This window comes from Clytia hemisphaerica, unplaced genomic scaffold, assembly GCF_902728285.1.
Source record: "Clytia hemisphaerica strain Z4C2 unplaced genomic scaffold, Clytia hemisphaerica genome assembly, whole genome shotgun sequence".
Taxonomy (NCBI): Eukaryota; Metazoa; Cnidaria; class Hydrozoa; order Leptothecata; family Clytiidae; genus Clytia; species Clytia hemisphaerica.
In genome coordinates this window covers 74178-86246 of record NW_027104489.1, presented here as the reverse complement: position 1 = coordinate 86246, position 12069 = coordinate 74178, and the positions used below count along the sequence as shown (strand labels likewise).

At 35.9% G+C, this 12069-nt stretch overlaps 1 protein-coding gene across 1 annotated transcript in view; it reads right to left on the bottom strand.

Annotated features, from left to right (window-relative positions):
• Nucleotides 1-1237: 1237 nt before the first annotated feature.
• The window catches only part of LOC136821548 (receptor-type tyrosine-protein phosphatase F-like), a 32863-nt gene continuing 22031 nt past the window's right edge, over nucleotides 1238-12069 (bottom strand). The window contains exons 16-27 of the mRNA XM_067077773.1: nucleotides 10900-11227; nucleotides 9701-9803; nucleotides 8888-9200; nucleotides 8307-8367; nucleotides 7908-8046; nucleotides 7411-7568; nucleotides 6659-6898; nucleotides 5951-6048; nucleotides 4610-5482; nucleotides 3946-4071; nucleotides 3113-3267; nucleotides 1238-2383 (exon numbers count right to left, since the gene is read on the bottom strand). Of these exons, the coding sequence (XP_066933874.1) occupies nucleotides 2182-2383; nucleotides 3113-3267; nucleotides 3946-4071; nucleotides 4610-5482; nucleotides 5951-6048; nucleotides 6659-6898; nucleotides 7411-7568; nucleotides 7908-8046; nucleotides 8307-8367; nucleotides 8888-9200; nucleotides 9701-9803; nucleotides 10900-11227 (2796 nt within the window). The 3' untranslated portion in view covers nucleotides 1238-2181. The remainder of the gene's footprint in view (nucleotides 2384-3112; nucleotides 3268-3945; nucleotides 4072-4609; nucleotides 5483-5950; nucleotides 6049-6658; nucleotides 6899-7410; nucleotides 7569-7907; nucleotides 8047-8306; nucleotides 8368-8887; nucleotides 9201-9700; nucleotides 9804-10899; nucleotides 11228-12069) is intronic.

Sequence of the window (12069 nt, the reverse complement as noted above, 5' to 3'; positions counted from 1 at the left end):
TTCTTTCGCGCCTTCGGCATTCTTTTGTTTATGAACAAGTCTCTTTAGTTACAAAAATAAAATAAAAACAGACAAACAAACAAGTAGAAACAATAAAACAAACAATGGTAATTAACATAATGTAATTATTTTACAAATCACTTTAAACTTTAAGCAACAGAATACACCTTTTCATAAATTACGTCACGAACATCACTTGCCTCGTATTCAAACAATTACCATGGTGATGATGTCCCTTGAGATATTAAATGATTTTTTTATAAATAGAAAGTAGTTTTAATAAAATCCGCTGGGAGTCAATCACCTTGGCAATAATTTCAAAACAAGGCAAGTGATGTTCGTGAAGTTATTTATGAAAAGATGTATACAGTCCAAAAAGTTTAGATGAAGGCACCGCGTACTAAATAATCTAAACTTTCGCTTGGTTTTGACTGGTTTTTCTTACCGTGGCGATTTGTAAAATATTTACAGGAAACAAAGTAAACAAGTAATTAAAAAAATCAAACATATATCGTTTTGAGAAGTTTGAAAAAAATATTGAAAATGGGTAAAAAAATAAAAATTTTGGCATGATGAATTCACAATAAAGCTAATTCGTTAAAGGAATCAACGGTTTTATGTTAGATTTAACTTTTTTTGAAAAATCCGACGCGAGATTTAACACTGACGTAAAAAAATCGAACTTCATCGATTATAAATTAAACGCGATGGGGTCTAGAAGAAAAAAATGTTATAAATTTCTAGACGTTAATGTTAAAATGTCATCAATTCCAGCATTATAAAACAATGCATTTTTGAGAAATGTCAAGTCCTACACCTACTTTTAAAAAAAACTATGCACATATTATATACCTTTAAAGAATGATAAAATTGTTCAAAGTAGTAGTCATCATTGAGTCTAAAGCCCAAAGGGCTAGAGTGGAAAAGTGCCGCTTTTAGGTTGACAGGTCGAATCGAATTACTTTCTTTGTTTTCACGCAGCATCAATTTTAAACGATAAACATTATTTTCAATCCAGCGTTTGTGTGAAAACACGCGGGTAACGTGTTTTAGATTTGATGGAAATAAGTGGCTTGATTTCCAATCCAAAAGTTTTAAACCTGACACCTTCAGGGCTTTAAACTCAATTCAATCGTCATATCCCAGGATGAAGTTTTGGTCACAACGTGAAATAACACATCCGACCAGAAGATATAGAGAAGAAGGAACAAGAACTGAAAATACGGAAAAATTCCTCACAAGAAAATACCTGGATTTTTACTAAATCATTGATCTAAATTTTCCTAAATTTGAAAGAAAGATTTATGAGGAAATAAGTTATAAAACAGAATATTTAAAACAATAAAACTTTTAACGACAACAAAGTCAAAATAATTTTTAAAAATATTGAATATTAAAAAAAAAAAGAAAAATTTTACGCAAATTCAAAATAATACGTTTTAAAAATATTAAAAGAAAACTTTTAAGTGAAAATTTGTGTGAAAATGCGTAAGAAAAATAATAAAATCTAAAATTTCTGACAATTAGGGATAAAATCCTCTAAGTTGTCTAGAAAATGTGAAGCAGGTCTATACACTAAGTTAATTATTAAAAGTATCACTTTTTAAAAAAATATTCTGGAGAATTTAAGTCTGATGTTAAAAAAGTCATTTCTTTGAGAAGTTTCTTTGAAACTTCATTTTATTCCAATAAGGGAATCTGTTAATTTAACGTCTTTTTCATGTAGACGACTTAGTAAAATGGCGCTCTACAAATTACTTTTGGTATCATTAAAACATTCCAACCATAACCGTCACGCAGCTTCCCTGAACTCTCTACAATCCAGCATAATGAAGATGTATTAAAACTTAAAAACGAATTGTAAACGAATAATTGTCTTTTCAACGGAACTTGAACTTTCAAACAAAAACATTATCAGGAACTGGACAACGTGCGTTTTTAAAGGTTGATTTCAACGACTTCCCTATAGGAAAAGTACAGGCAACTATTTGGAAACATATCCCCATTAACGTGAAGAATGAACTCCATCGACTGCAACGGATGATTTTCGCCGTGTGGTACTCACCGAGACGAGGGAATCTCCTTAAATCCAACCGAGTCAGCGAGGGAATCTATCCGTAGACCACCATGGAGGAACCTCCAAACTTATTGAATTCGAATCTGCCGACCTTAAGATTTCCTTCAAACAACGAAGTCGAAATTCTTTAAGAAATCACACGCGACACGGTAGCAATATTCGTACTGTTCTAAGGTCTGCACCATGTATGGTCGTTCGTGACGTAATGTTTTCACGATTTGATATATGTCAACAATTCGTTCAGACCGTAGACTTTCTAATGCGATACTGAGGGCGATGTAGACTCCTGTACGACCAGCTCCAGTGCTACAAAAAGAAATTGAGATTCAAAATCAGAAAATAACGATGACAAGAATCGTAATGAATAGATCTTAAATCGGAGTTTTTGATTTTTCTAAAAAAGCGATGCATTGTGGGATTGTTTCGGGGTATTACAATAGAAATCTCTTAGGAATTCCTCGAGGGAATTCTATTGTAATACCCCCGAAACAATCCCACAATGCATCACTGTTTTAGAAAAATCAAAAACTCCGATAAGGTCTATTTTTTAATTTCTAACAAATAGCTCCATGTTAAAAGGCTAAAAGGTTTAAAGTCCTGTACGACCAGCTCCAGTGCTAAAAACGGAGAAAAAGCGCTTCAGATGTACACTACGCCCAAGACGACTTGGTATAGTAAAGGCTTAAAACTTATGGTAACTTTTTGATCGGGTATACTTCTTTTGACATTACAAGTAGCAAGCATTGCAACATAAGGGTCCAGTGTCACTATCCCAAGTAATATTTCAGATGATAATAAGACCTTTTCATAAATTACGTCACAAACATCACTTGCCTCGTATTCAAACAATTACGATGGTGATTATGTCCCTTGAGACATTAAACAGTTCAAATAGTTTTAATAGAATCCGCTGGGAGTTTATCACCTTGGCAATAATTTCAAAACGAGGCAAGTGATGTTCGTGACGTAATTTATGAGAAGGTCTATTGAAAACAAAACATGCACATCAACTAAAAATTCCTAATTAATATATACCTTCCGTGTACAACAACAGGTCCATGTGTATCACTTTTAGATTGTGCTTTCTGGACTTGGCCGATCAGTTCCAAGAGACCTTCACAGGATGTGGGAGATGTGCTCGGATTCCAATTGTGGTAATGGTAGAGTCGGATCACTCGGAATGATGAATCCTTAAATGATAAAAACAAGGAAACATGAAAAATGAGTTCAATAAATATATCAATAATCAACAGTAAAGAGCAATGCCTGTAGAATTTTTACTTCCATAAGCCTGAACTTTCAGAAGAATAACTAGACTCGTTTTTTAAGCACGATATGAATCTTGGCAATTTTCACCTTCGAAAACTACTCTTTGCAATAGATTGAGTTGATTTTCCTTCAAGTTCTTGTACCGTCATTCTTCTACTTTTCATCATTTACCCTTCACATTTTTTTCTTCAAAACATTGAGTTTGAAAACTCCAGGGCTGTTTAAAACTTGTAACGTTATATGAACGTTGAAAGGCCGAAGATAGATATGTGCTACCCACTGACCTTTATAAACCTTTGACAAAGAAAGCTATATCCGCCATCTTTGATCGTAGTTTTTTGAAAGTGGTACCCGCAAAGAAGCCATCGCAGTGTTAAACTTTGCCTAACATTCAATGGTGCTTTATCACAAGTAAATCTAGCGCTCTCGATGCATTAGACCACAATGGAGTAGTGCTAACATTAGGGTAACGCCTAATAGATAGCCAATAGATAAGCTACTCAAGAGGCTACTCAATAGACAACAGAGAAATGACAATGACTAAATAAAGTTCAACTTGTCGGGTTACAGTATGCTAAAAGGTTTAAATAGATGCTTACCCTAGCGTCAGTGATCTTGAATTCGCGCACAACAAAGTTAGCGAATCGCTTTTCTTGTACAGGATCAATGACGTAATAATAATGACGTGATGTTTTGGTGCTTGGCCAATATTGTACTGAATGTTCCTGTGTGGAAAAGAAAAGGTATTGGATTAAAACTTAATTTAAAATTTATTTTTTAATGAAAGGAACTATAACTGCTCAATGTTCACATATTTCTGAAAATATGTCCAGTTAGACTAGTTGGCCATGTTCTTATCTATCTTATGTTATGCTAAATTTTCGAACGTTTTAATTTCAAAGTAAACAATGAAAACAATGACGGACAAGTCGAATGAACATCCTTCCGTAATAATGGATCCATGCATTTAGTTAGAAATTAGTGGTCGGGACAGGTATTAAAGGGATATTTCTATGAACTTTTAATAAAAAGTTAATAAATGGGTGTGCAAAAAGCTTTTCATAAATTGTCATTCTGTTCGGTTGAAAGGGATAAAAGTTCAAGAAGATGGGCCTGTATTACAGGGTAATATTACCTTCCATAAATCCATCAAAACTTTACAGTATGCTCGGCAAAGCTGTTTAAAGTTACGAGAGAGAAACTTTTTAAAACGCTTTTAAACAATAAATTGATAGTACAAGCCAAAAGATTTCCGAAAGTTACCTTTGTCTTTTCATCGGCGTTTGCTAACATCACAATGATGCTCGAATTCTGTTCCATGATCATCCGCCAAAAGTCAGCTGTGGTATTTTCCATCGGACATTGAGTTGCTATGAACGAATTCTTCTGATAGAATCCGTCAATATAAGAAGCGTTTATATAATCGGAATTCTCTTGCCTATAAATCGGCTGTAATAAAACCCGATTGTGATCGAACGGGACAATCGTACGGCACCGGTTTTTGGAATCGTTGACCGGCAAATGAGCATTTGAAAATACAGTCTGATCGTAATAATTCAACGCACTGTTCAAACTATTAAATTGGATTTCCATAAGTGGTTCCCGACCGTTGGGCCGGAGTTCCGTTAATGTTTTGTATACGGCCGCAAGGTCGGAAGAGGCTATTTCCGTATCACCGTGTTGTATGGCTTCAACTAAAACGTCGTAAATGAAAATATATTGTTCGTCTGTTTGCACCATGAAATTACGTTGCGTTCGCATCATGGTGACGTATCCATAAATGTCAATCATCGAATCGTGTTTCAAGCGTTCCAACATGGCGTCAATAGCTATGAAGCAGGCGCTACGCCCAACGCCCGCGCTACAATGAACAACTGTCGGTCCACAGCCAGGCGGGTCGAACGCACGTACGCGACGTATGAAGGCTAACACAGGGCCGTAATGTAATGGAACGCCAGGATCAGGCCATTGTAGATATTGAAAGTGTTTAACTATACGTGTATCGTTTGTAAGGTTTGAACAGACTTCAAAAGCACGAATGCAATAATGGCAATACATTTTCTCTTCTTTGATGGTAACTTTAATGGTACCATAAACTTCGGAACCTCCTGACGGCCAATATTGTTCACATTTGCTCTGCAGACAAAAAAATACAAGATGGAAAACTCAATGATATTTCATTACAAGATCAGAAAAGATAGCAAAAGCTAATTCAGTCTCCTCAGAAGAAAGCAAGTTGACGAATCAAAACCTGATTAAAATTTATGTAAGAAATATTTCCTTAAGGTAAATAGACCACAAATTGATCTCTTAACATTTCCATCTCCAACCCGTACAAGCGAAAGGTCTATTGCAGAAAATGCAATTTTCACGGTATTGGTTATAACTTACAGATGGGATGGAGTTTTTATAACATACTTCAATAACTGGTCATTTGAAGTAATTAAAATGATGCGTTCTTTAGAAAAATTAACAAAATTGTTTTATTACTGGTTAACGACCAATAACCAAATCAAATAAGAGCTTATAAAATCTCCATCTCGTCCCATAACTTAAAAATTGATTTTAGGAAAAACTACATTTGAATTGAAAAATTAATCTTACCCGTCCACGTTCTTCCAGTCTAGTCATCATGACAATGGTTTGAACATTATTTTCCCAACATAATCTCCAGAAATCTTCTACTGTTGCTTTCAACGGTCCTGTATGAAAAGGTGGAGGCCTTCAGCTTAGCATAGGGGATTTCAACATATTGAATTAATAGTGAGTTTAAGTATACCGGGATAATCACGACGACGGACGAAAAATGTAATAGGCTAGTGGAAATACGAAATTTGATTGGTTGAAACTCACTAGCCTGTTAAATTTTCGTTCCTCGTCGTGATTTTACCGATTTACTTAACCTCACTATTATTAAGATACAAGTACAAGTTCATTGGTAACGAGGCTAGTTTTCTGCAACTTTGGAAGCGGCGGGGTGCACTACGAGTAATAGTATATGAGATTATACCCACACAAAGATTTTTTCTTAGGTTATGTTCATGTCAGTAAATTATGTAAATATATACAGTAACTAGTCGAAAGGGCTGTTCGCATGAGTCCGGCTGGCCCTGCTAGGTGAGGTTGGATAGAATTTCGAACGTCACGTGATCCATTTCAAGCCATTTGATTTGTCAAAAACTGCAAAGTAACGTTCGAAAATCCATATCCACCTCACCTAGCTGGACTACCCCGCCTACATATAAACAGCCTCTAATCACTTATAGATTGACAAAAAATTGACAAGATCTCGATAGACAAACAATCACCAACCTTGTGTGCTGATGTAGGCTTTTTCTTTACAGTAACCATCAATGAAATTTCCATTAATATAATCAGAACATAAAACGCCAGTATGATCCAGTTTCACTCGTGTGGTGTCGTACGCCAAGACGTTCGGATAGCGGTTCTTCATCTTGTTTTGAGGTAGCAAGGAAGCCTCACTTAATTCTCTCTCTGGATTGATGGAATCGAACTCCTTCAGTAGCTTAGCACCGTTGTTCGTACGCAAGCCTATTGTGAAAGAAAGCAAAATATAAGTCAGCATTATGGCTTTCAAACAACTATCTTAGGCAGAATGGTAAAAGGTAATAGCGCTTCGTCATGCAAACGTCATGATAATTACTTCATTCATTTGACCGAAATTCAATCCCACAATCCTTTTCGTCTTTATTCAAAAGTCGTGAAAGTTATTACTTGTTCTTTGTAATTGAGTGTTGTTTGCATGCAAGCGTAATAAACGCAAAGGGTTATGGGATTGAATTTCAGCCAAACATAAAAATCAATGTCTATTATTAGGTTCACGACGGTATGCTATTCAATTCTTTAATTTCACAGCCTTACGATTCTAATGAAAAGAATTCTTACAAAAAAATGTAATTTTCCCAAATCCAATGCTTTGTGTCAAAACTTTGATAAAGATGGGCTTTAAGGGTTAAAAAATTAAGGAAAAATTGCGTTGCAGTTGTTTTAGGAAATCACAACCAAAGAAATGAATAGATATGACTATCAAAGTAACGGCATACCTTCAACGTATTGCGCGAGGAAATCGATGGGTATCGGGGGATGTTGAGCCATTTCCGGTGCATTCGAGTGTAATCGATGTAAATCGGTTGGATCGCACGATCCTTTGCGTTTCTTCGATAACAATCGGTCCGTTTCGGAGCCATATCTCTTACGTTTTCTGAAGGAGGAAAAAGGGAAGAGTATTTTAAGCGCATGGCGTAAAAACATCTTTAGGTTCGGGTGTAGAATCTGGGAATAGGTGTTAACTGGGATTTTAGCTTTAGCATTATAAAAAGACCCCACCAGACATGAGTGCTAAACTTTTGCAACTTTTCGTACGTTTTTTCATATGTTAAACTTTCAAGAAAACGCTTATTTGTACGTATTTGTTTTTTGAGCCAGTTGACAGACGCACAGACGCACGCCTATAACGTTAGGTGAATGTTGCAACGACGTGGCAGCTGCAAATGTAAACAAGATACCTTAAAAAGAGATTGATTAGTGAAATGAAATGTACCTGACAAAGACAAGTATAACAACCACCACGATCACCACAAGAAGACCGGCAACAGCAGCAATTATAATCGTCATCATACCACCGGCTCCACCGGCGTCCGGCCCCGTCGTCGCTTCTGGTCCACTGATACTTGAAGCCGCTAAAGAATTGCAAATGGTAATTATTTTGATAGAACGTTTCATAAATGACTTTTACTCTTTGGTTTGGAAATTTGAAAATCTTGTCGGGGAGAAACTGCCGGGATATATCTCAGAAATTTAAGTCACATCCCTGTAATGTTTTAATATCCTCTCAAATTAACAGTGGACGTTTTAGTCGGGTGAAATTGTAGCAACTAACCTCAAAATACCAAATCTCGAAAAAGAGCTGTGGAACGTAATACAAACATTATCAACTTACTGAATAAAATTGGTTTCGAGAAATTGGAATCAGCTGATATGTAATGACTTTGATCTTCACTCTGAAAGGGATTAAATTTTAAGAAAACACGTTTTAATCAACGAGGTAAAAAAGCTGCTCCATTTTGGGGTTCCAACGAGAATTAGTTTTTCTTCGCACCTTGTTTTGTCTTCTTGGAAAGCAAGAGCGCGTTGATGTTTGGCAATGCCAATTTTCACTCGGACGAAAATAAAACATTGAAGAAAAGCTTTCCCCAGCGTTCTTTCAACGTTTATCTAACGTTCACAACGTCCATATAACGTTAAATGAACGTTGAAACAACGTTGTGTGCCAGCTGGGTCATTGGTTTATGTTAATCATAAGCGGAGTGTTCAGGTCGGTTGCACTTTCTCCACTTGGAAGTATCAAATACCAGCTCTACTGACGGACGAGCAAAATGCTCAATCTTTTGAGACAGTTCAGGAAAGTTTACAGAATAAAACGAACGATGGTATTTAGTTCAAATGTTATAGCATGGGAGCCTACAGTTAGTTAGATTGTCATTTTCAATAGGTATCAAAAGTCCTAATAAGGATACATACCGGCCTGACGAAAGCACGAACGAAAGTAGTGTAATATTTCCCATCCTTCAACGGCTGATTCACAATGTTTCCATGCTGACTTCCATTACCGAGTTGAAAAACGGTTGGTAGTTCCGTATTCTTGAAGAAACCGGCTATGTAAGAATCTGGTAATTGTGAGTTCGGATCTGACGGCGCGACAACGTCGTCGTTTGAGTCAATTTCACGACGCCGGCGTTTGCTGACGGCAGCTTGGTTGTGTAAGAAGCGAGCGGTGTCGAGATTGTCGGGGATTTGTGGGGAATCAAGCACGATAACGAATAAGTAGCAATGGCTGTAAAAATAAAAGGGTGAATCATTGAAAAATTGTTTCTGATTCAATATACACGTTTCTTATAAGAAGAAACTATAAAATTACATATAAGGCTTTGATCGCCAAAATAGCAGCGAGTTATTAGTTAATAGTATTTGCTCTTTTGAGGACGATAGAGTGGCTGAAGCGATGAGGAATAACCCGCACTTCTGACCCGTAAAATTGAGGACGGAAAAAGTGCTGATTTACCATCGTCCTCAGCTGGTCAAGATCTAGTCAAATTAGAACCTTACCGCCTCCGTCACAGAAAATCACACATACACAAACTCGGTAACAAATGAGCTGTTCAGTCATCATTGCAGTTGGTGATATCTTGAGTTATTTGAGATTTGTAGAGAAATGAGTATAAATTGTCGAATATCATTCAGGAAGGCTGGAGTTAAAATCTTAACTTTCCAGAACACTGTCGCTGTTGTATTAAAAGAAGAAAAAAAAATACAAGGGAGAAACGTCGAACTTACTTTACAGCACCAAATTCTTCGGAGACAGCTGGAATACTTATTGGGATGTGTTTTCCCTTGTCTTTAGCTTCTACGATCGAAGGTGTGACAACGGCTTTCGGTTCTATGGATAATCAATGAAAATAAATTTAGCTGTAAGTCACTGTCTAATTGTCCGTTCGAAGGCGAGTTAACAGTATAGTCGAAAAACGCCACCAATATAAATTCGTAGGAGTAAATGCTTACAACAGCTTATTGGGTCAAGGGAGTTAGGTATTTCTTATTTTTTCATATTTCTAAACAAACTTTAGACTGGAGGCGAGTTTATAATGCGTGTAATACAGGCGTTATATGATAATACAATTATTGTTACGGGATTTAGTTTGTATAAACTAAAAATTGTTCCCTCCATTACTTTTTGCTTTATTTCTACTGTCCGAATTTGTCGTCTAGCTTGCTAAAGTCTATTCACGATAAGTGTGCACTCTTTTTTCTTTTACTTATAACTTTTGAAGGAATTCTTCAATCTTTATAAATTTGGTATCATTGGAAAGATATCAGTGAGTGGAACAATTTGAAATAAAAATATCTTTGAAAAAATTCTAAAAATGAAGATGAAAATGAAGAAGAAAAAAATGAAGATCTTGTAGAAAGGTGCTATAACTATCATTTTCACTGAAGTGAATTCTTGATTATCGAACGTCATCACTGTGAAAAAAATTCTCAAAAATAATCATTCAGTCAAAAGATATCAAACAAAGTTATAACGTGATTGACGTCTAAAAACGCTGTTTTCTGCAGTTTTTTGCTGTTTTTTGGGGTCAATCACTTATTAACTTTGTATCATAACTTTATAGTGAATAAATATTTTAATAAAGTTTCTTCACAGTGATGATCTCCAAAGATCAAGGAATCTCTCCAGTGAAAATGAAAGTTATAGCACTTTTCTACAAGATCTTCCTTTTTTTCTTCTTCATTTTCATCTTCATTTTTAGAATCTTTTTAAAGATTTTTTTATTTCAAATTATTCCACTCACTAATATCTTTCCAATGATACCAAATTTATAAAGATTGGAGAATTCCTTCAAAAGTTATAGGCAAAAGAAAAAAGAGTGCACACTTATCGTGAATAGACTTTAGACTAAACAAATTTCAACACTTCCGTTTAGTATCAACAATGAAATTTGGCTCGAAATTGAAGAAAAAATCGGGAAACTTACTTTCCGATTTTGTTGTGAAGGTAAACCAAACGGGATCACCGATTCCGGCGTCTTGCAAATCGACTTTAACGTTGACTTTGTATGTAGTGCCGGGGGTTAGGTCATCTAAATAGTATTCGGTAGTCAGGTGAGTTGGGAAGGTTCTATTAGACGTTTTGTAATCTACTTGACCCCCGGTTGAGCGGAACGATTGATTGGTTGCGATACTGATGATGTATTTGAGAGTGAATTCTCGGAAATTGCCAGCATTTCTGGGTTTGTCCCAACGTAGGAGAGTGTTGTACGCTTCGATCTCCTCCACACGTAGACGATGGACAGTAGGTAGTACCTGTTGATAAAAAAAACACTTTTTAAGTTAACAAGAAATTCTTAAAAACTCAATGTTCTTACTAACCAGAGGGAAGTTGAAAATCAATAGAGAGTGAAGTCTCCATAACACAAGGGGAACACAAATTTTAAGTTAAGGAAAGGAGCTAGTTAGGAAATTTCGGAGTTGTGGGGTAAGGTTTATAAGGCATTATTAATTGAAGGGACCATAAAACCTGTTCGAGTTAAGGAGACATTCGAGCTATGAGAGGTTCGAGTTAAAGCGATTCCAATATATAATATTCGGTGATTTCATAATCTGATGCTCATCGTGACATGTTTGGCGTAGGAGAAACTTAAAAAACCACGAAGCTCAACTTCGGCCAAAACCCAAGAGCCAACTAAGACCGAATCCAGCCTCAGATTTCAGTAATCATAAAAAATGTTTATTTCAAAACCCACTTTTAAGAGCCAGTTTTTTTAAGAATGGGGCAGTTTGGGGCAGTTCCAATAGTTTGAAACTTAGATTTTTTTCATTTTTGGATACGTTGTTAAGTACAATGAACTGAGTAAAATCCCAAAATATTTTGGTCTGAAAATCCATAATGGCGGATTTATGCCAATTTGAAGTTTTTGACATTTTTGGGCATTGCACTTAAAAAGTTTTTTGATATAGAACCATGCTTTCTCAAATCAAAATGAGGAATTGATTTTGGGTGATTCTGAAACTATGGCCAGTAAACTATACAATTTTCCAAAAAAATCAAAATTTTCAAAATGGTAGCTGGAGTTATGACGTCACAAAAACACTACAAATTTGATTTTAGGGGTATTTTAGAGCCATCTGACCTGTCCCAGGGGAGT